We start from the raw sequence: 23,679 nt of genomic DNA, 5'->3' as shown, positions 1-23,679 counted from the left end.
GCGCGTTTTGGACATTTTGGCCGGCAGCGGGACTTGTGGGACTTGAACCCGGATGTGATTTTTTTAACATTTTTGGGACTTTTGCTGACTCTTCTCCCCTCCTTCCTGTGGGACTTGGCTGGGCGCGTTTTGGATATTTTGGGCATCCCGGGACTTGCGCAGCCGGCGGCGGCACTTGTGGGACTCGAACCCGGGTAGGTATTTTAGACAAAATTGGGACTTTTGCCGAATTTTCTCACTTTTCTCCCCCCCCCTTCCCGTGGGACTTGGCTGGGAGCGTTTTGGACACTTTGGGCATCCTGACCAGCGACGGGACTTGCGTGGCTGGCGACAAGACTTGTGGGACTTGAACCTGGATGTGATTTTCTAACATTTTTCTGACTTTTGCCGACTTTCCCCACTTTTCTCCCCCCCTTCCCGTGCAACTTTGCTGGGCATTTTGGACATTTTGGGCATCCCAAGACTTGCGTGGCTGGCGACGGGACTTGTGGGACTCAACCCGAGTGTGATTTTTGAACATTTTACCAACTTTTCCCACTCCCCCCCCCCCCCCCCCCCCCCCTTCCTGTGGGACTTGGCTGGGCACGTTTTGGACACTTTGGGCCTCCCGGCCGGCGGCGGGTCTTGTGGAACTCAAACCCAGGTAGGTATTTTGGACAAAATTGGGACTTTTACCGACTTTGCCCACTTTTCTCCCCCCCTTCCCGTGCGACTTTGCTGGGCACCTTTTGGACATTTTGGGCATCCCGGGACTTGCGCGGCCAGCGGCAGAACATTTTTGGGACTTTTGCCGACTTTGCTCACTTTTCTCCCCCCCTTCCCGTGGGACTTGGCTGGGAGCGTTTTGGACATTTTGGGCATCCCAGGACTTGCGCAGCCGGCGGTGGGACTTGTGGGACTCGAACCTGGGTAGGTATTTTAGACAAAATTGGGACTTTTGCCAAATTTTCTCACTTTTCTCCCCCCTTCCTGTGGGACTTGGCTGGGCCCGTTTTGGACACTTTGGGCCTCCCGACCAGCGACGGGACTTGCGTGGCTGGCGACGGGACTTGTGGGACTCGAACCCGGATGTGATTTTCTAACATTTTTCGGACTTTTGCCGACTTTCCCCACTTTTCTCCCCCCCTTCCTGTGCGACTTTGCTGGGCATTTTGGACATTTTGGGCATCCCAAGACTTGCGCGGCCGGCGGCGGGACTTGTGGGACTCAACCCGAGTGTGATTTTTGAACATTTTACCGACTTCCCCCCTCCCCCTTCCTGTGGGACTTGGCTGGGCACGTTTTGGACACTTTGGGCCTCCCGGCCGGCGGCGGGTCTTGTGGAACTCAAACCCAGGTAGGTATTTTGGACAAAATTGGGACTTTTGCCGACTTTCCCCACTTTTCTCCCCCCCTTCCCGTGCGACTTTGCTGGGCACCTTTTGGACATTTTGGGCATCCCGGGACTTGCGTGGCCAGTGGCAGAACATTTTTGGGACTTTTGCCGACTTTGCTCACTTTTCTCCCCCCCTTCCCGTGGGACTTGGCTGGGCGCGTTTTGGACATTTTGGCCGGCAGCGGGACTTGTGGGACTTGAACCCGGATGTGATTTTTTAACATTTTTGGGACTTTTGCTGACTCTTCTCCCCCCCTTCCCGTGGGACTTGGCTGGGCGCGTTTTGGACATTTTGGGCATTCCAGGACTTGCGCAGCCGGCGGCGGGACTTGTGGGACTCGAACCCGGGTAGGTATTTTAGACAAAATTGTGACTTTTGCCGAATTTTCTCACTTTTCTCCCCCCCTTCCTGTGGGACTTGGCTGGGCGCGTTTTGGATATTTTGGGCATCCCAGGACTTGCACAGCCGGCGGCGGGACTTGTGGGACTTGAACCCGGATGTGATTTTTTAACATTTTTGGGACTTTTGCTGACTCTTCTCCCCCCCTTCCCGTGGGACTTGGCTGGGCGCGTTTTGGACATTTTGGGCATTCCAGGACTTGCGCGGCCGGCGGCGGGACTTGTGGGACTCGAACCCGGGTAGGTATTTTAGACAAAATTGGGACTTTTGCCGAATTTTCTCACTTTTCTCCCCCCCCTTCCTGTGGGACTTGGCTGGGAGCGTTTTGGACACTTTGGGCATCCCGACCAGCGACGGGACTTGCGTGGCTGGCGACAAGACTTGTGGGACTTGAACCTGGATGTGATTTTCTAACATTTTTCTGACTTTTGCCGACTTTACCCACTTTTCTCCCCCCCTTCCCGTGCGACTTTGCTGGACATTTTGGGCATCCCAAGACTTGCGCGGCCGGCGGCGGGACTTGTGGGACTCAACCCGAGTGTGATTTTTGAACATTTTACCAACTTTTCCCACTCCCCCCCCCCCCCCCCCCCTTCCTGTGGGACTTGGCTGGGCACGTTTTGGACATTTTGGGCCTCCCGGCCGGCGGCAAATCTTGTGGGACTCAAACCCAGGGAGGTATTTTGGACAAAATTGGGACTTTTACCACTTTTCTCCCCCCCTTCCTGTGTGACTTTGCTGGGCGCGTTTTGGACATTTTGGGCATCCCAAGACTTGCGCGGCCAGCGGCAGAACATTTTTGGGACTTTTGCTGACTTTTCTCACTTTTCTCCCCCCCTTCCCATGGAACTTGGCTGGGAGCGTTTTGGACACTTTGGGCATCCCGACCAGCGGCGGTACTTACGTGGGTGGCGACGGGACTTGTGGGACTCGAACCCGGATGTGATTTTCTAACATTTTTCTGACTTTTGCCGACTTTCCCCACTTTTCTCCCCTCCTTCCTGTGCGAGTTTGCTGGGCATTTTGGACATTTTGGGCATCCCAAGACTTGCGCGGCCGGCGGCGGAACTTGTGGGACTCGAACCCGGGTAGGTATTTTGGACAAAATTGGGACTTTTGCCGAATTTTCTCACTTTTCTCCCCCCCTTCCCGTGGGACCTTGCTAGGCGCGTTTTGGACATTTTGGGCATCCGGGACTTGCGTGGCCAGCGGCAGAACATTTTTGGGACTTTTGCCGACTTTTCGCACTTTTCTCCCCCCTTCCCGTGGGACTTGGCTGGCAGCGTTTTGGACATTTTGGGCATCCCAAGACTTGCGTGGGTGGCGACGGGACGAGTGGGACTCAACCCGAGTGCATACCTGCCAACTTTTGAAATAATAAAAACCTGAATATTATTAAATGATTATTAGCATTCAGACAGGTTAAAATGTTGCTAAAACCATCACTGTTTGGGCGACGAAAAACCTTGAAAGTTTTCCACTTGTATCGCTAGCAACGGCATTAGACTTGTGTTTTTTTGTCCCAACGTGGTCTTTTACATCGCTAATTCCTCCGTGTCCGATCGAAAAATCTTGTCTGCACAAGGTGCAATTCGCGTAGTTTTCACCCTTTTTGGAACGGATAATTATTCCCGGATAGGCTTTTGAATATTCTTCACGGAATGACTGCAGTTTTCTTTTCGGTTTAAGACTCGTTTGCGATTTTTCTCCGGCTGATTCCATGATCGTTCGCTCGTTTGGAAACAATGGCAACTGTATGGCGTCACATTAGTGCCAAAAATCCGAGCGCATAAAAACTGTTATCGTGCGCTGATTCTCCACTTCGTGCGCGCGCGTGGTGCCTTTCTGCGCGCGCGCGACGCCTTTCTGCGCGCTCTCTGTGTACTCCTGGCATCTCTCCTCGCGCTGTCATGTTTCTTTTTGGCACTTTGGGGGCGGGTATGCTTAGACGGCCCCTCCTTTCTGATTGGCTGTGAGCATTTTTCATATGACCAATCATTCTCCAGCGTAGCAACGTTGTAGCCATCTTAGCCTCAATCATTACATTGATGTCAATGGTACATGTACTACTTAAATTACCATAACTTGCTCGATTTTCGACCAATTTACAAACGGTTTGCCTTGTTACAAATCTTATTCCATGTAGATATGACATAGGATGCTGTTGAAATGACCTCTTTCACTTTAAAAAAAAAAAAGACTTAATTGTGCCACATAGTTGTGTAGGGTCAGTGTTAGTCAGTTCTCTGATTATTTTAAACTGTTTCAGAATACATTATTAAAAGCTATTTGTAACCTTTTTAAAAACAAAATTCAAAGATTATTTCATTAATTTTATGGCTGAATCAAAAGAAGTTCCATAAATTAGAAAAGAAATGTTCAAGAAGAAGTGAAAATATAAAATAATGTTATTGCTGGTGGACCAGTTCTGGCTGAAAGATGTGATTATGGTGTTTGTTGTCTTATTATTTATTTGGGTCACATTTTGTATTACCCTGTATTGTGTTTATGTGCTATGAAATAACCTTCATCAGCGCGCGACATTTTTTTTATCCACTTCTTCCTCCGTAAATCTTGATACATATTGACCATGACCCGCCCTGCTATACTTCTGATTGGCTCTGAGCATTTTTCAGCGTTTTTCGCCTGACCAATCAGAAAGAAGGGGCCGTCTAAGCATACCCGCCCCCAAAGTGCCAAAAAGAAACATGACAGCGCGAGGAGAGATGCCAGGAGTACACAGAGAGCGCGCAGAAAGGTGTCGCGCGCGCGCAGAAAGGCACCACGCGCGCGCACGAAGTGGGGAATCAGCGCGCGATAACAGTTTTTATGCGCTCGGATTTTTGGCACTAATGTGACGCCATACAACTGGTGCCTCGTGCTTGGCAGCGGTGCTATAAATAGCCTCGCACATGGCATCCGGAATGGCTCGATAGGAAGTTATGGGAAGCAGTGTCGATTGTCATTGTTGTTACGCGATTTCGTGAATAAAACTTTTTTTTAAATATATTTTTTTAATTAATGAAAAACCGTATTTTTTATCACTGCAACCGTAACCCGGAATAGGTTGATGAAAACCGTACTAATTACGGGAAAACCGGAGTAGTTGGCAGGTATGCGAGTGTGATTTTTGAAAATTTTAACGACTTTTCCCACTTTCCCCCCCCCCTTCCTGTGGGACTTGGCTGGGCACGTTTTGGACACTTTGGGCCTCCCGGCCGGCGGCGGGTCTTGTGGAACTCAAACCCAGGTAGGTATTTTAGACAAAATTGGGACTTTTACCGACTTTGCCCACTTTTCTCCCCGCCTTCCTGTGCGACTTGGCTGGGCGCGTTTTGGACACTTTGGGCATCCCAGCCAGCAGCGGGTCTTGTGGGACTCGAACCCGGGTAGGTATTTTGGACAAAATTGTGACTTTTGCAGACATTTCTCCCCCTCTTCCCGTGCGACTTGGCTGGGCGCGTTTTGGACATTTTGGGCATCGTGGCCATACCTGGGAACACATAGTGGTCCTTGACCTCACCGGTTTACAGTATTTTAATAAATATTCTTTTTTTTTTGTCAAATGTATTTTTAAATGTAACATTTAACATAATAAACACTGTTTTGTCCATTTTTTTTTACATTTCATTTCCTTACACTCGCAAGTAGGCATTTATTTCACTTTGTTTTAGGGGTGTTGGAAGTAGTCTTTGCTTTTAAGTTGAATGTGCCAGTCTTGTCTTCTGTTGAGTCCTACAAAACGTTAATACTGTAAGTCTTGTACTTATTACACACCGGCTGTTTGATTGTAACGGGCATCTTAGTTAGACTTTTTATGACCAAATTTGGAGGCGTTAAAATCCATCCATTTTTGCCATGTAAAATCGCTAATGCTAACCGTTAGCTTGTTTATGACATTACCTAGTGCAGGGCAAGATCTCAGTCATAAGGTTAAAAATAAGTCATATATTATTATTTTTGAATTATTATTAAAGATGCCAACAAAGGCATGACAATATGGTACCTTGGACAGCAGCTTGTGGACCAGGCGCAGTGACATCTGGTACTCAAACTCAAAGTCAGACTCCATGAGCGACACGGCCACCCAGAAGACGGTGGCCAGGATGGAGGAGGGGTGTGACACGTGGGCGGGGTCAGACAGCACGCTGGGGTCGATGCGATTGGTGGAAGAGGTGCAGGACCCGGGGCTCCTCCCCACCCGGGCCAGACCGTGACTGTTACACGCCTGCGGGTGACAAAGGTGTCAGCGGTTGTGTGACCAGCCGGGCCACGGTGGTCTCTCCCTCCTACTTGTATGCGGTCCAGGGTGGCGCTGCGTGGCGGGTCGCTGGACTGGTAGCCGCACTCGCCAAACTTCTTGGGCACGGAGTAGGAGCGCTGGTGGCGCTGCGACGACAGGCCCACAAAACCCGGGCCGGGGAAGTTCAACTGGCCCGTGCTCTTGCGGTTCATCAGCTTGTCGCTCATCACAAAGTCCGGGGACGAGGTTCTGAAAGGAACATGCCAGATGGTGGGCGGAAGGAAGGAAGGAAGGCAGGAAGGAAGGAAGGAACACTTCCTGTACTGGCAGAAGCACACCTGGTGACAGCCGCTATGAGGTCGCTGTTCTTCAGAAGTTTTTATTATTTTTTTAATGTTTTGCTTTTGTTTTTTTTTGCTTGTTTTATGCCCTTTCTGTCAAAGAAAATTTAGTTTTTTGTCAGTTTGAAAAGTAAAAATCCCACTAATATCCAAAAGGGCCCCACTCATAAAAATGTTAAAATAAGTCATACCATTTCTTTTAACATTGAATTTTCTAGTTTTTATTTTTTTGTTGCTTGTTTTATGCCCTTTTTTTCCAAAGAAAACTTTGTTATTTTGTCAGTTTGAAAAGTCCACTAATATCCAAAAGGGCCCCACTCATAAAAGTGTTAAAATAAGTCAATTTTTTTTAACATTGAATTTTCTAGTTTTTATTTTATGTTTTTTTTGCTTGTTTTATGCTCTTTTTGTCAAAGAAAACTTTGTTTTTTGTCAGTTTGAAAAGTAAAAATCACACTAATATCCTAAAAGGCCCCACTCATAAAGGTGTTAAAATAAGTCATACAATTTTGTTAACATTGAATTTTCTAGTTTTTATTTTTTGTTTTTTGTCGCTTGTTTTATGCCCTTTTTTCAAAGAAAACTTTATTTGTCAGTTTGAAAAGTCCACTAATATCCAAAAGGGCCCCACTCATAAAAGTGTTAAAATAAGTCAATTTTTTTTTAACATTGAATTTTCTAGTTTTTATTTTATGTTTTTTTTTGTTTGTTTTATGCTCTTTTTGTCAAAGAAAACTTAGTTTTTTTGTCAGTTTGAAAAGTAAAAATCCCACTAATATCCTAAAAGGCCCCACTCATAAAAGTGTTAAAATACGTCATACAATTTTCTTAACATTGAATTTTCTAGGTTTTTTTTTAAAATGTTTTTTTTGCTTGTTTTATGCCCTTTTTGTCAAAAATTTTGTTTTTTGTTTTTTGTCAGTTTGAAAAGTAAAAATCCCACTGATATCCAAAAGCCATTGAATTTTCTAGTTTTTATTTGATGGTTTATTTGCTTGTTTTATGCCCTTTTTTTTAATGAAAACTTTGTTTTTTTGTCAGTTAGAAAAGTAAAAATCCCACTAATATCCAAAAGGGCCCTACTCATAAAAGTGTTAAAATAAGTCATACCATTTCTTTTAACATTGAATTTTCTAGTTTTTATTTTTTGTTGCTTGTTTTATGCCCTTTTTTTCCAAAGAAAACTTTGTTATTTTGTGAGTTTGAAAAGTCCACTAATATCCAAAAGGGCCCCACTCATAAAAGTGTTAAAATAAGTCAATTTTTTTTTAACATTGAATTTTCTAGTTTTTATTTTATGTTTTTTTTTTGCTTGTTTTATGCTCTTTTTGTCAAAGAAAACTTAGTTTTTTTGTCAGTTTGAAAAGTAAAAATCACACTAATATCCTAAAAGGCCCCACTCATAAAAGTGTTAAAATAAGTCATACAATTTTCTTAACATTGAATTTTCTAGGTTTTAAAAAAAAATGTTTTTTTGCTTGTTTTATGCCCTTTTTGTCAAAAATGTTTTTTTTTGTTTTTTGTCAAGCCATTGAATTTTCTAGTTTTTATTTGATGGTTTATTTGCTTGTTTTATGCCCTTTTTTTTTATGAAAACTTTGTTTTTTTGTCAGTTAGAAAAGTAAAAATCCCACTAATATCCAAAAGGGCCCCACTCATAAAAGTGTTAAAATAAGTCATACCATTTCTTTTAACATTGAATTTTCTAGTTTTTATTTTTTGTTGCTTGTTTTATGCCCTTTTTTTTCCAAAGAAAACTTTGTTATTTTGTGAGTTTGAAAAGTCCACTAATATCCAAAAGGGCCCCACTCATAAAAGTGTTAAAATAAGTCAATTTCTTTTAACATTGAATTTTCTAGTTTTTATTTAATGTTTTTTGGGCTTGTTTTATGCTCTTTTTGTCAAAGAAAACTTAGTTTTTTGTCAGTTTGAAAAGTAAAAATCCCACTAATATCCTAAAAGGCCCCACTCATAAAAGTGTCAAAATAAGTCATACAATTTTTTTTAACATTGAATTTTGTAGTTTTTATTTGATTTTTTTTTGTGCTTGTTTTATGCCCTTTAAAAAAAAAAAAAAAAAAACCGTAATGTTTCCCACTAATATCCTTTGGGAGCCTAAAATCCCCACTCATAAAAGTGTCAAAATAAGTCATACAATTTTTTTTAACATTGAATTTTGTAGTTTTTATTTAATGTTTTTTTTGCTTGTTTTATGCCCTTTTTAAAAAAAACAAAACAACGTAATGTTTTATTTGTCAAAGACAAAATATGTAATATTTAACGTGAAGTAATTGGAGCCTCAAATAAGTCAATAATAATTAATTTTGATTTGTTGTTTTTGAGCAATGTCAGTTTAAAAAAATCCCACTAATATCTTTTGGGAGCCTAAAGGGCCCCACTCATAAAAGTGTTACAATAAGTCATTCCATTTTTTTTAACATTGAATTTTCTAGTTTCTTATTTTATGTTTTTTTTTGCTCGTTTTATGCCCTTATTTTGTCAGTTAGAAAAGTAAAAATCCCACTAATATCCAAAAGGGCCCCACTCATAAAAGTGTTAAAATAAGTCATACAATTTTCTTAACATTGAATTTTCTAGGGTTTTAAAAAAAAAAAGTTTTTTTGCTTGTTTTATGCCCTTTTTGTCAAAAAATTTTTGTTTTTGTTTTTTGTCAGTTTGAAAAGTAAAAATCCCACTAATATCCAAAAGCCATTGAATTTTCTAGTTTTTATTTGATGGTTTATTTGCTTGTTTTATGCCCTTTTTTTAATGAAAACTTTGTTTTTTTTGTCAGTTAGAAAAGTAAAAATCCCACTAATATCAAAAAGGGCCCCACTCATAAAAGTGTTAAAATAAGTCATACCATTTTTTTTAACATTGAATTTTCTAGTTTTTCCATCCATCCATCCATTTCCTACCGCTTATTATTTTTTTGCTTGTTTTATGCCCTTTTTGTCAAAGAAAACTTTGTTATTTTGTCAGTTAGAAAAGTAAAAATCCCACTAATATCCAAAAGGGCCCCACTCATAAAAGTGTTAAAATAAGTTGTACCATTTTTTTTAACATTGAATTTTCTAGTTTTTATTTGATGTGTTTTTTTTTGCTTGTTTTATGCCCTTTTTTTTTTTTTTTTAAACTTAACGTTTCATTTGTCAAAGACAAAATATGCAATATTTAAGGTGAAGTAATTGGAGCCTCAAATAAGTCAATAATTCATAACAACATTCATTTTGATTCATTATTTTTTGAGCAATGTCAGTTTAAAAACAATTCCCACTAAGATCCTTTGGGAGCCTAAAGGGCCCCACTCATAAAAGTGTTGAAATAAGTCATACCATTTTTTTTAACATTGAATTTTCTAGTTTTTATTTTATGTATTTTTTGCTTGTTTTATACCCTTTTTGTCAAAGAAAATTTAGTTTTTTTGTCAGTTTGAAAAGTAAAAACCCCACTAATATCCTAAAGGGCCCCACTCATAAAAGTGTCAAAATAAGTCATACACTTTTTTTTAACATTGAATTTTGTAGTTTTTATTTTATGTTTTTTTTGCTTGTTTTATGCCCTTTTTAAAAAAAAAACAACGTAATGTTTTATTTGTCAAAAACAAAATATGCAATATTTTAAGTGTAAAATTTAACGTGGAGTAATTGGAGCCTCAAATAAGTCAATAATTCCTAACAACATTATTTTTGATTTGTTGTTTTTTGAGCAATGTCAGTTTTAAAAAATCCCACTAATATCTTTTGGGAGCCTAAAGGGCCCCACTCATAAAAGTGTTAAAATAAGTCATACCATTTTTTTTAACATTGAATTTTCTAGTTTTTTATTTTATGTTTTTTTTGCTCGTTTTATGCCCTTTTTGTCAAAGAAAACTTGTTTTTTTGTCAGTTTGAAAAGTAAAAATCCCACTAATATCCAAAAGGGCCCCACTCATAAAAGTGTTAAAATAAGTCATACCATTTTTTTTAACATTGAATTTTCTAGTTTTTATTTTATGTATTTTTTGCTTGTTTTATGCCCTTTTTGTCAAAGAAAACTTTGTTTTTTGTCAGTTTGAAAAGTAAAAATCCCACTAATATCCAAAAGGGCCCCACTCATAAAAGTGTTAAAATAAGTCATACCATTTTTTTTTAACATTGAATTTTCTACTTTTTATTTTATGTATTTTTTTGCTTGTTTTATGCCCTTTTTTTTGTTGAAAACTTAATGTTTTATTTGTCAAAGACAAAATATGTAATATTTTAAATGTAATATTTAACGTGAAGTAATTGGAGCCTCAAATAAATCAATAATTCCAAACAACATTAATTTTTAATCCCACTAATATTCTTTGGGAGCCTAAAGGGCCCCACTCATAAAAGTGTTAAAAATAAGTCAAATATTTTCTAGATCAACCTCGGATCTATCTGTTTATAAGTTTGTTTTTGTTTTATGCCCTTTTTGTCACAGAAAACTTAGTTTTTTTGTCAGTTAGAAAAGTAAAAATCCCACTAATATCCAAAAGGGCCCCACTCATAAAAGTGTTAAAATAAGTCATACACATTTTTTTTAACATTAAATTTTCTAGTTTTTATTTGATGGTTTATTTGCTTGTTTTATGCTATTTTTGTCAAAGAAAACTTAGTTTTTTGTCAGTTTGGAAAGTAAAAATCCCACTAATATACAAAAGGGCCCCACTCATAAAAGTGTTGACATAAGTCATCAAAACAAATTTTAACATTGAATTTTCTAGGGTTTTTTAAAAATGTTTTTTTGCTTGTTTTATGCCCTTTTTGTCAAAAAATATCCAAAAGGACCCCACTCATAAAAGTGTTAAAATAAGTCATGCCATTTTTTTAACATTTAATTTTCTAGTTTTTATTTTATTTTTTGCTTGTTTTATGCCCTTTTTGTCACAGAAAACTTTGTTTTTTGTCAGTTTGAAAAGTGAAAATCCCACTAATATCCAAAAGGGCCCCACTCATAAAAGTGTTCAAATAAGTCATACACATTTTTTTTAACATTGAACTTTCTAGTTTTTATTTTATTTAATTTTTTTGCTTGTTTTATGCCCTTTTTGTCAAAGAAAACTTTGTTTTTGTCAGTTAGAAAAGTAAAAACCCCACTAATATCCAAAAGGGCCCCACTCACAAAAGTGTTAAAATAAGTCATAAAAATTTTTTAACATTGAATTTTCTAGGGTTTTTAAAAAAATGTTTTTTTGCTTGTTTTATGCCCTTTTTGTCAAAAAAAAACAACTTTGTTTGTTGTCAGTTTGAAAAGTAAAAATCCCACTAATATCCAAAAGGGCCCCACTCACAAAAGTGTTAAAAAAAGTCATAACATTTTTTTAACATTGAATTTTCTAGGATTTTTAAAAAAATGTTTTTTTGCTTGTTTTATGCCCTTTTTTGTAAAAAAAAACCCAACTTTGTTTTTTGTCAGTTTGAAAAGTAAAAATCCCACTAATATCCAAAAGGGCCCCACTCATAGAAGTGTTGAAATAAGTCATAAAAAAAATTTGAACATTGAATTTTCTAGGTTTTTTTTAAAATGTTTTTTTGCTGGTTTTATGCTCTTTTTGTCAAAAAAAACAACAACTTTGTTTTTTGTCAGTTAGAAAAGTAAAAATCCCACTAATATCCAAAAGGGCCTCACTCATAAAAGTGTTAAAATAAGTCATACACATTTTTTTTAACATTGAATTTTCTAGTTTTTGTTTGTTTTGCTCGTTTTATGCCCTTTTTGTCACAGAAAACTTTGTTTTTTGTCAGTTTGAAAAGTAAAAATCCCACTAATATCCAAAAGGGCCCCACTCATAAAAGTGTTAAAATAAGTCATGAAAAAATGTTTAACATTGAATTTTGTAGTTTTTATTTTATGTTTTTTTGCTCTTTTATGCTCTTTTTGTCAAAGAAAACTTTGTTATTTTGTCAGTTTGAAAAGTAAAAATCCCACTAATATCCAAAAGGGCCCCACTCATAGAAGTGTTGAAATAAGTCATAACATTTTTTTTGAACATTGAATTTTCTAGGTTTTTAAAAAAAAGTTTTTTTGCTTGTTTTATGCCCTTTTTGTCAAAAAAAAAACCCTTCGTTTTTTTGTCAGTTTGAAAAGTAAAAATCCCACTAATATCCAAAAGGGCCCCACTCATAAAAGTGTTCAAATAAGTCATATACATTTTTTTTAACATAAAATTTTCTAGTTTTTATTTTATTTTTTTGCTTGTTTTATGCCCTTTTTGTCACAGAAAACTTTGTTTTTTGTCAGTTTGAAAAGTAAAAATCCCACTAATATCCAAAAGGGCCCCACTCATAGAAGTGTTCAAATAAGTCATACACATTTTTTTTAACATTGAATTTTTTAGTTTTTGTTTTTTTTGCTCGTTTTATGCCCTTTTCGTCACAGAAAACTTTGTTTTTTGTCAGTTTGAAAAGTAAAAATCCCACTAATATCCAAAAGGGCCCCACTCATAAAAGTGTTAAAATAAGTCATGCCATTTTTTTAACATTGAATTTTCTAGTTTTTATTTTATTTAATTTTTTTGCTTATTTTATGCCCTTTTTGTCAAAAAAAAACTTTGTTTTTTGTCAGTTTGAAAAGAAAAAATCCCACTAATATCCAAAAGGGCCCCACTCATAAAAGTGTTAAAATAAGTCATACCATTTTTTTTAACATTGAATTTTCTAGTTTTTATTTAATTTAATTTTTTTGCTTATTTTATGCCCTTTTTGTCAAAAAAAAAAAAATACTTAGTTTTTTGTCAGTTTGAAAAGCAAAAAATCCCACTAATATCCAAAAGGGCCCCACTCATAAAAGTGTTAAAATAAGTCATACCATTTTTTTTAACATTGAATTTTCTAGTTTTGTTTTTTTTTGCTCATTTTATGCCCTTTTTGTCAAAGAAAACTTTGTTTTTTGTCAGTTTGTAAAGTAAAAACCCCACTAATATCCAAAAGGGCCCCACTCATAAAAGTGTTAAAATAAGTAACATTTTTTTAACATTGAATTTTCTAGTTTTTGTGTTTTTTTGCTCGTTTTATGCCCTTTTTGTCAAAGAAAACTTGTTTTTTGTCAGTTTGAAAAGTAAAAATCCCACTAATATCCAAAAGGGCTCCACTCATAAAAGTGTTGAAATAAGTCATAAACAATTTTTTAACATTGAATTTTCTAGTTTTTTTAAAAAAAATGTTTTTTTTGCTTGTTTTATGCCCTTTTTGTCAAAAAAAAAACCCTTGTTTTTTTTATGTCAGTTTGAAAAGTAAAAATCCCACTAATATCCAAAAGGGCCCCACTCATAAAAGTGTTAAAATAAGTCATACCATTTTTTTTAACATAAAATTTTCTAGTTTTTATTTTATTTTATTTTTTTGCTTGTTTTATGCCCTTTTTGTCACAGAAAACTTTGTTTTTTGTCAGTTTGAAAAGTAAAAATCCCACTAATATCCAAAAGGGCCCCACTCATAGAAGTGTTGAAATAAGTCATAAAAAAAATTTGAACATTGAATTTTCTAGGTTTTTTTTAAAATGTTTTTTTGCTTGTTTTATGCCCTTTTTGTCGAAAAAAAAAAAAAAACTTTGTTTTTTTGTCAGTAAGAAAAGTAAAAATCCCACTAATATCCAAAAGAGCCCCACTCATAAAAGTGTTCAAATAAGTCATACACATTTTTTTTAACATTGAATTTTCTAGTTTTTGTTTTTTTTTTGCTCTTTTTATGCCCTTTTTGTCAAAAGAAAACTTTGTTTTTTGTCAGTTTGAAAAGTAAAAATCCCACTAATATCCAAAAGGGCCCCACTCATAAAAGTGTTAAAATAAGTCATACCATTTTTTTTAACATAAAATTTTCTAGTTTTTATTTTATTTTATTTTTTTGCTTGTTTTATGCCCTTTTTGTCACAGAAAACTTTGTTTTTTGTCAGTTTGAAAAGTAAAAATCCCACTAATATCCAAAAGGGCCCCACTCATAGAAGTGTTGAAATAAGTCATAAAAAAAATTTGAACATTGAATTTTCTAGGTTTTTTTTAAAATGTTTTTTTGCTTGTTTTATGCCCTTTTTGTCGAAAAAAAAAAAAAAACTTTGTTTTTTTGTCAGTAAGAAAAGTAAAAATCCCACTAATATCCAAAAGAGCCCCACTCATAAAAGTGTTCAAATAAGTCATACACATTTTTTTTAACATTGAATTTTCTAGTTTTTGTTTTTTTTTTGCTCTTTTTATGCCCTTTTTGTCAAAAGAAAACTTTGTTTTTTGTCAGTTTGAAAAGTAAAAATCCCACTAATATCCAAAAGGGCCCCACTCATAGAAGTGTTGAAATAAGTCATAAAAAAAATTTGAACATTGAATTTTCTCGGTTTTAAAAAAAATGTTTTTTTGCTTGTTTTATGCCCTTTTTGTCAAAAAAAAAACCTTCGTTTTTTTCTCAGTTTGAAAAGTAAAATCCCACTAATATCCAAAAGGGCCCCACTCATAAAAGTGTTCAAATAAGTCATACCATTTTTTTTAACATTGAATTTTCTAGTTTTTATTTGATGTTTTTTTTTGTTGCTTGTTTTATGCCCCTTTTTTTTTTTAAACTTAACGTTTTATTTGTCAAAGACAAAATGTGCAATATTTAAGGTGAAGAAATTGGAGCCTCAAATAAGTCAATAATTCATAACAACATTAATTTCGATTCATTATTTTTTGAGCAATGTCAGTTTAAAAACAATTCCCACTAAGATCCTTTGGGAGCCTAAAGGGCCCCACTCATAAAAGTGTTGAAATAAGTCATACCATTTTTTTTAACATTGAATTTTCTAGTTTTTATTTTATGTATTTTTTGCTTGTTTTATGCCCTTTTTGTCAAAGAAAACGTATTTTTTTGCCAGTTAGAAAAGTAAAAATCCCACTAATATCCAAAAGGGCCCCACTCATAAAAGTGTTAAAATAAGTCGTAAACATTTTTTAACATTGAATTTTCTAGGGTTTTTTGAAAAATGTTTTTTTTGCTTGTTTTATGCCCTTTTTGTCCCAAAAAAAACTTTGTTTTTTGTCAGTTAGAAAAGTAAAAATCCCACTAATATCCAAAAGGGCCCCACTCATAAAAGTGTTAAAATAGGTCATACACATTTTTTTAACATTGAATTTTCTAGTTTTTTATTTTATGTTTTTTTTGCTCGTTTTATGCCCTTTTTGTCAAAGAAAACTTGTTTTTTTGTCAGTTTGAAAAGTAAAAATCCCACTAATATCCAAAAGGGCCCCACTCATAAAAGTGTTAAAATAAGTAATACACATTTTTGTAACATTGAATTTTGTAGTTTTTATTTGATGGTTTATTTGCTTGTTTTATGCCCTTTTTGTCACAGAAAACTTTGTTTTTTGTCAGTTTGAAAAGTAAAAATCCCACTAATATCCAAAAGGGCCCCACTCATAGTAAGTCATGAAAACAATTTGAACATTGAATTTTCTAGGGTTTTTTAAAAATGTTTTTTTGCTTGTTTTATGCCCTTTTTGTCAAAAAAACAACCTTCGTTTTTTTGTCAGTTTGAAAAGTAAAAATCCCACTAATATCCAAAAGGGCCCCACTCATAAAAGTGTTAAAATAAGTCATACCATTTTTTTTAACATAAAATTTTCTAGTTTTTATTTTATTTTATTTTTTTGCTTGTTTTATGCCCTTTTTGTCACAGAAAACTTTGTTTTTTGTCAGTTTGAAAAGTAAAAATCCCACTAATATCCAAAAGGGCCCCACTCATAGAAGTGTTGAAATAAGTCATAAAAAAAATTTGAACATTGAATTTTCTAGGTTTTTTTAAAAATGTTTTTTTGCTTGTTTTATGCCCTTTTTGTCGAAAAAAAAAAAAAAACTTTGTTTTTTTGTCAGTAAGAAAAGTAAAAATCCCACTAATATCCAAAAGGGCCCCACTCATAAAAGTGTTAAAATAAGTCGTAAACATTTTTTAACATTGAATTTTCTAGGGTTTTTTGAAAAATGTTTTTTTGCTTGTTTTATGCCCTTTTTGTCCCAAAAAAAACTTTTGTTTTTTGTCAGTTAGAAAAGTAAAAATCCCACTAATATCCAAAAGGGCCCCACTCATAAAAGTGTTGAAATAAGTCATACCATTTTTTTTAACATTGAATTTTCTAGTTTTTATTTTATGTATTTTTTGCTTGTTTTATGCCCTTTTTGTCAAAGAAAACGTATTTTTTTGCCAGTTAGAAAAGTAAAAATCCCACTAATATCCAAAAGGGCCCCACTCATAAAAGTGTTAAAATAAGTCGTAAACATTTTTTAACATTGAATTTTCTAGGGTTTTTTGAAAAATGTTTTTTTGCTTGTTTTATGCCCTTTTTGTCCCAAAAAAACCTTTGTTTTTTGTCAGTTAGAAAAGTAAAAATCCCACTAATATCCAAAAGGGCCCCACTCATAAAAGTGTTAAAATAGGTCATACACATTTTTTTTAACATTGAATTTTCTAGTTTTTTATTTTATGTTTTTTTTGCTCGTTTTATGCCCTTTTTGTCAAAGAAAACTTGTTTTTTTGTCAGTTTGAAAAGTAAAAATCCCACTAATATCCAAAAGGGCCCCACTCATAAAAGTGTTAAAATAAGTCATACAATTTTTTTTAACATTGAATTTTGTAGGGTTTTAAAAAAAATGTTTTTTTGCTTGTTTTATGCCCTTTTTGTCAAAAAAAAAAACAATTTTATTTTTGTCAGTTTAAAAAGTAAAAACCCCACTAATATCCAAAAGGGCCTCACTCATAAAAGTGTTAAAATAAGTCATAAAAATTTTTTAACATTGAATTTTCTAGGGTTTTAAAAAAAATGTTTTTTTGCTTGTTTTATGCCCTATTTGTCAAAAAAAACAACTTTGTTTGTTGTCAGTTAGAAAAGTAAAAATCCCACTAATATCCAAAAGGGCCCCACTCATAGAAGTGTTGAAATAAGTCATAAAAAAAATGTGAACATTGAATTTTCTAGGTTTTTAAAAAAATGTTTTTTTGCTTGTTTTATGCCCTTTTTGTTAAAAAAAAAAAACCTTTGTTTTTTTTGTCAGTTTGAAAAGTAAAAATCCCACTAATATCCAAAAGGGCCCCACTCATAAAAGTGTTAAAATAAGTCATACCATTTTTTTAACATTGAATTTTGTAGGATTTAAAAAAAAATGTTTTTTTGCTTGTTTTATGCACTTTTTGTCAAAAAAAAGTTTTTTGTCAGTTTGAAAAATAAAAATCCCACAAATATCCAAAAGGGCCCCACTTATAAAAGTGTTGAAATAAGTCATAAACAATTTTTTAACATTGAATTTTCTAGGTTTTTTTTAAAATGTTTTTTTTGCTTGTTTTATGCCCTTTTTGTCAAAAAAAACAACCCTTCGTTTTTCTGTCAGTTTGAAAAGTAAAAATCCCACTAATATCCAAAAGGGCCCCACTCATAAAAGTGTTAAAATAAGTACAATTTTTTTAACATTGAATTTTCTAGTTTTTGTTTTTTTTTGCTCTTTTTATGCCCCTTTTGTCACAGAAAACTTTGTTTTTTGTCAGTTTGAAAAGTAAAAATCCCACTAATATCCAAAAGGGCCCCACTCATAAAAGTGTTCAAATAAGTCATACACATTTTTTTTAACATTGAATTTTCTAGTTTTTGTTTTTTTGCTCGTTTTATGCCCTTTTTGTCACAGAAAACTTTGTTTTTTGTCAGTTTGAAAAGTAAAAATCCCACTAATATTCAAAAGGGCCCCACTCATAAAAGTGTTAAAATAAGTCATACCATTTTTTTTTAACATTTAATTTTCTAGTTTTTATTTTATGTTTTTTCTGCTTGTTTTATGTCCTTTTTGTCAAAGAAAACTTTGTTTTTTGTCAGTTTGAAAAGTAAAAATCCCACTAATATCCAAAAGGGCCCCACTCATAAAAGTGTTAAAATAAGTCATACAAATTTTTTAACATTGAATTTTCTAGGGTTTTTAAAAAAAATGTTTTTTTGCTTGTTTTATGCCCTTTTTGTCATTTTTGTTGTTGTTTTTTGTCAGTTTGAAAAGTAAAAATCCCACTAATATCCAAAAGGGCCCCACTCATAAAAGTGTTCAAATAAGTCATACACATTTTTTTTAACATTGAATTTTCTAGTTTTTGTTTTTTTGCTCGTTTTATGCCCTTTTTGTCACAGAAAACTTTGTTTTTTGTCAGTTAGAAAAGTAAAAATCCCACTAATATCCAAAAGGGCCCCACTCATAAAAGTGTTAAAATAAGTCATACCCATTTTTTTTAACATTGAATTTTCTAGTTTTTGTTTTTTTTTGCTCTTTTTATGCCCTTTTTGTCAAAGAAAACTTATTTTTTTGTCAGTTTGAAAAGTAAAAATCCCACTAATATCCAAAAGGGCCCCACTCATAAAAGTGTTCAAATAAGTACAATTTTTTTAACATTGAATTTTCTAGTTTTTGTGTTTTTTTGCTCGTTTTATGCCCTTTTTGTCACAGAAACTTAGTTTTTTGTCAGTTTGAAAAGTAAAAATCCCACTAATATCCAAAAGGGCCCCACTCATAAAAGTGTTCAAATAAGTCATACACATTTTTTTTTTAACATTGAATTTTATTGTTTTGGGTTTTTTGCTCGTTTTATACCTTTTTTGTCACAGAAAACGTAGTTTTTTTGTCAGTTTGAAAAGTAAAAATCCCACTAATATCCAAAAGGGCCCCACTCATAAAAGTGTTCAAATAAGTCATACACATTTTTTTTAACATTGAATTTTCTAGTTTTTGTTTGTTTTGCTCGTTTTATGCCCTTTTTGTCACAGAAAACTTTGTTTTTTGTCAGTTTGAAAAGTAAAAATCCCACTAATGTCCAAAAGGGCCCCACTCATAAAAGTGTTAAAATAAGTACAATTTTTTTAACATTGAATTTTCTAGTTTTTGTCTTTTTTTGCTCGTTTTATGCCCTTTTTGTCACAGAAAACTTCATTTTTTTGTCAGTTTGAAAAGTAAAAACCCCACTAATACCCAAAAGCACACCTGGTGAGCGCCGCCATGAGGTCGCTGTTCTTCAGACACTCGGCCAGGTTGACCACCACCGACTCCAGCGTGAGCAGCACCTCCATCACGTAGCCCTGAAACACAACACTGCTGCCTCACACAGCCAATACTGCCGCTGCACAACACTGCTGCCTCACACAGCCAATACTGCCGCCGCGCGCCACTCCTACCTGCACCTCGTCCCCGTGCTCGCCCACCACCTCCACCAGGCGTGACACCAGGTCGGACACGGCGTGGTTGTTGATGGGCTGCTTCAGGGCTCGGAACATCTGGAAGGAGCGTCCGGCGTAGTGACGCGAGGAGCTGCAGAGCGCCGTCTGGAGGGCCACGTCGCTCAGCTGCTGCTCCAGGTGGAAGTCTGTGGGCACCACCACTCAATCTCACTCTTTGCTACACCACACCAGTACTAGTATACCACTAAACCAGTACTAGTATACCAGTACTAGTATACCAGTACTAGTATACCAGTATACCAGTACTAGTATACTAGTACTAGTATACCAGTATACCTTCGTACCGCCATACTAATCAATCACATTCGCTACTATACCGCCTCTAAAAAGTACCAAATAAAGTGAGTTTCTTACAAGTATCATTATCACTGGAGGAGGAGGAATAGCCAAGCATGCTTCACTACACACCGTAGGAGAATACAATAGCTCACCAGGCGTCATAATGTAAACAAACGCCATGGGTGGATCTATACCTGACATCCACTGTAATGATACCAAGTACAGGGGCGATACTACTATGATTATGTCGATATTTTTGGGCATCACAACATCTTTCGTTTAAAAAAAATGTATATTATGTTTATAAAGTCAGTAAATACGTCCCCTGGTCACATGAGGACTTTGAATATGACCAATGTATGATACCTACTTGGTATCGGATCGATACCTAAATGTGTGGTATCATCCAAACGTAATTTTTTGGCATCACAGCATCTTCTTTTGTTTTCAAAAAATTCATATTATGTTTATAAAGTCAGTAAATATGTCTCCTGGACACATGAGGACTTTGAATATGACCAATGTATGATCCTGTAACTACTTGGTATCGGAGCGATACCTAAATGTGTGGTATCATTTAAGGACTAAATGAGAATAATAAACATATGTTTCATGTACACTAAGAGTTTTTGTTCAAATAAAGTCAATAATGACATTTTTTGTGGTCCCCTTTATGTAGAAAAGTATCGAAAAGTAGTGTGAACATTCAGTACCAGAACTGAAAAATCGGTACCTGTATCGATTCCAATGTAGTGTTTTTTTGTCCTTCCACACACAGAATAGTGTTGATGTTATTCCACATGTGTAGTCCTCCTCACCTGACTTGGACTCCTTGAAGACGGAGACGACATGGCGCAGGAAGCTGGAGAGCTGCTCCGTGCTCTTGGAGTTGGGGTTCTTGGGCGTGATGTCCTCGTGTGCCCACAGGGGCCCCAGCGCTCTGAGCAACAACAACACAGTACTCCAGACACTGCACACCCACCACCGTTACACACCACACACCCGTTACACACCCGTTACACACCACACACCCGTTACACACATCCTCCATGGTTGTTTTCCACATATACAGTCACTTGTTGGTCGGGTCACTCTTGGAAGAGACATTCTGATCTCAATTACTTTTTTAGCAAGGATATTGATATTGATATTGATCATGTTAGCATGATAATATACTGTAGGGATATTGATATTGATCATGTTAGCATGATAATATACTGTAGGGATATTGATATTGATCATGTTAGCATGATAATATACTGTAGGGATATTGATATTGATCATGTTAGCATGATAATATACTGTAGGGATATTGATATTGATCATGTTAGCATGATAATATACTGTAGGGATATTGATATTGATCATGTTAGCATGATAAGATAGGGACAGTTAGCAGACCGACACCAAATATTAAAAGACATGATTTTTAGGTTTATACCAAGAACATTTGTAAGAATTATATCATATTACCATTAATTCCCATATTTTCCCATTAATTCCCTTATATTACCATTAATTCCCATATTTTCCCATTAATTCCCTTATTTTCCCATTAATTCCCATATATTCACACATATTCCTATTCATTCCCTTATATTCCCATTAATTCCCTTATATTCCCATTAATTCACATATATTCCCATTAATTCCCTTATATTCCCATTAATTCCCATATATTCCCATTAATTCCCTTATATTCCCATTAATTCACATATATTCCCATTAATTCCCTTATATTCCCATTAATTCCCACTATTTCCCATTAATTCCCATATATCCCTATTGATTCCCATTATTTCCCATTAATTCCCATATATTCACACATATTCCTATTAATTCCCTTATATTCCCATTAATTCCCTTATATTCCCATTAATTCCCATATATTCCCATTAATTCCCTTATATTCCCACTAATTCACATATATTCCCATTAATTCCCTTATTTTCCCATTAATTCCCACTATTTCCCATTAATTCCCATATATCCCTATTGATTCCCATTATTTCCCATTAATTCCCATATATTCACACATATTCCTATTCATTCCCTTATATTCCCATTAATTCCCTTATATTCCCATTAATTCACATATATTCCCATTAATTCCCTTATATTCCCATTAATTCCCATATATTCCCATTAATTCCCTTATATTCCCATTAATTCACATATATTCCCATTAATTCCCTTATATTCCCATTAATTCCCACTATTTCCCATTAATTCCCATATATCCCTATTGATTCCCATTATTTCCCATTAATTCCCATATATTCACACATATTACTATTCATTCCCTTATATTCCCATTAATTCCCTTATATTCCCATTAATTCACATATATTCCCATTAATTCCCTTATTTTCCCATTAATTCCCATATATTCACACATATTCCTATTCATTCCCTTATATTCCCATTAATTCCCTTATATTCCCATTAATTCCCATATATTCCCATTAATTCCCTTATATTCCCATTAATTCACATATATTCCCATTAATTCCCTTATTTTCCCATTAATTCCCATATATTCACACATATTCCTATTCATTCCCTTATATTCCCATTAATTCCCTTATATTCCCATTAATTCCCTTATATTCCCATTAATTCACATATATTCCCATTAATTCCCTTATTTTCCCATTAATTCCCATATATTCACACATATTCCTATTAATTCCCTTATATTCCCATTAATTCCCTTATATTCCCATTAATTCCCACTATTTCCCATTAATTCCCATATATTCACACATATTCCTATTAATTCCCTTATATTCCCATCAATTCCCTTATATTCCCATTAATTCCCATATATTGCCATATATCCCTATTGATTCCCATATATTCCCATTATTTCCCATTAATTCCCATATATCCCTATTGATTCCCATATATTCCCATTATTTCCCATATATTCCCATTAATTCCCATATATTCCCATTAATTCCCATATATCCCCATATAATTCCATTAATTCCCATATATTCCCATTAATTCCCATATATTCCCATGAATTCCCATAAATTCCCATATATCCCCATCAATTACCATATATTCCCATTCATTTCCATTCATTCCCATATATTCCCATATATTCCCATTAATTCCCATATATTCCCATTAATTCCCATATATTCCCATTAATTCCCATATATTCCCATGAATTCCCTTATATTCCCATTAATTCACATATATTCCCATTAATTCCCCTATATTCCCATTAATTCCCATATATTCACACATATTCCTATTAATTCCCTTATATTCCCATTAATTCCCTTATATTCCCATTAATTCCCATATATTCCCATATATTCCCATTAATTCCCATATATCCCTATTGATTCCCATATATTCTCATTATTTCCCATTAATTCCCATATATCCCTATTGATTCCCATATATTCCCATTATTTCCCATATATTCCCATTAATTCCCATATATTCCCATACATTCCCATATATCCCCATTAATTCCCATATAATTCCATTAATTCCCATATATTCCCATTAATTCCCATATATTTCCATTAATTCCCATATATTCCCATAAATTCCCATATATTCCCATTAATTTCCATTAATTCCCATATATTCCCATAAATTCCCATAAATTCCCATATATTCCCATTAATTCCCATATATTCCCAATAATTCCCATATATTACCATTAATTCCCATATATTCCCATTAATTCCCATATATTCCCATTAATTCCCATATATTCCCAATAATTCCCATATATTCCCATTACTTGACATATATTCCCAATAATTCCCATATATTACCATTAATTCC

At 34.8% G+C, this 23,679-nt stretch overlaps 1 protein-coding gene across 1 annotated transcript in view; it reads right to left on the bottom strand.

Moving 5' to 3' along the window:
- The window catches only part of fryb (furry homolog b (Drosophila)), a 231,855-nt gene that overhangs the window by 37,502 nt on the left and 170,674 nt on the right, over positions 1–23,679 (bottom strand). The window contains exons 42-46 of the mRNA XM_072912548.1: positions 20,685–20,806; positions 19,525–19,712; positions 19,334–19,428; positions 6,069–6,267; positions 5,782–6,003 (exon numbers count right to left, since the gene is read on the bottom strand). Coding sequence (XP_072768649.1) covers positions 5,782–6,003; positions 6,069–6,267; positions 19,334–19,428; positions 19,525–19,712; positions 20,685–20,806 — 826 coding nt within the window. The remainder of the gene's footprint in view (positions 1–5,781; positions 6,004–6,068; positions 6,268–19,333; positions 19,429–19,524; positions 19,713–20,684; positions 20,807–23,679) is intronic.

Source organism: Nerophis lumbriciformis, linkage group LG37 (genome assembly GCF_033978685.3).
Source record: "Nerophis lumbriciformis linkage group LG37, RoL_Nlum_v2.1, whole genome shotgun sequence".
Taxonomy (NCBI): Eukaryota; Metazoa; Chordata; class Actinopteri; order Syngnathiformes; family Syngnathidae; genus Nerophis; species Nerophis lumbriciformis.
This window is presented reverse-complemented; position numbering and strand designations above follow the sequence as displayed.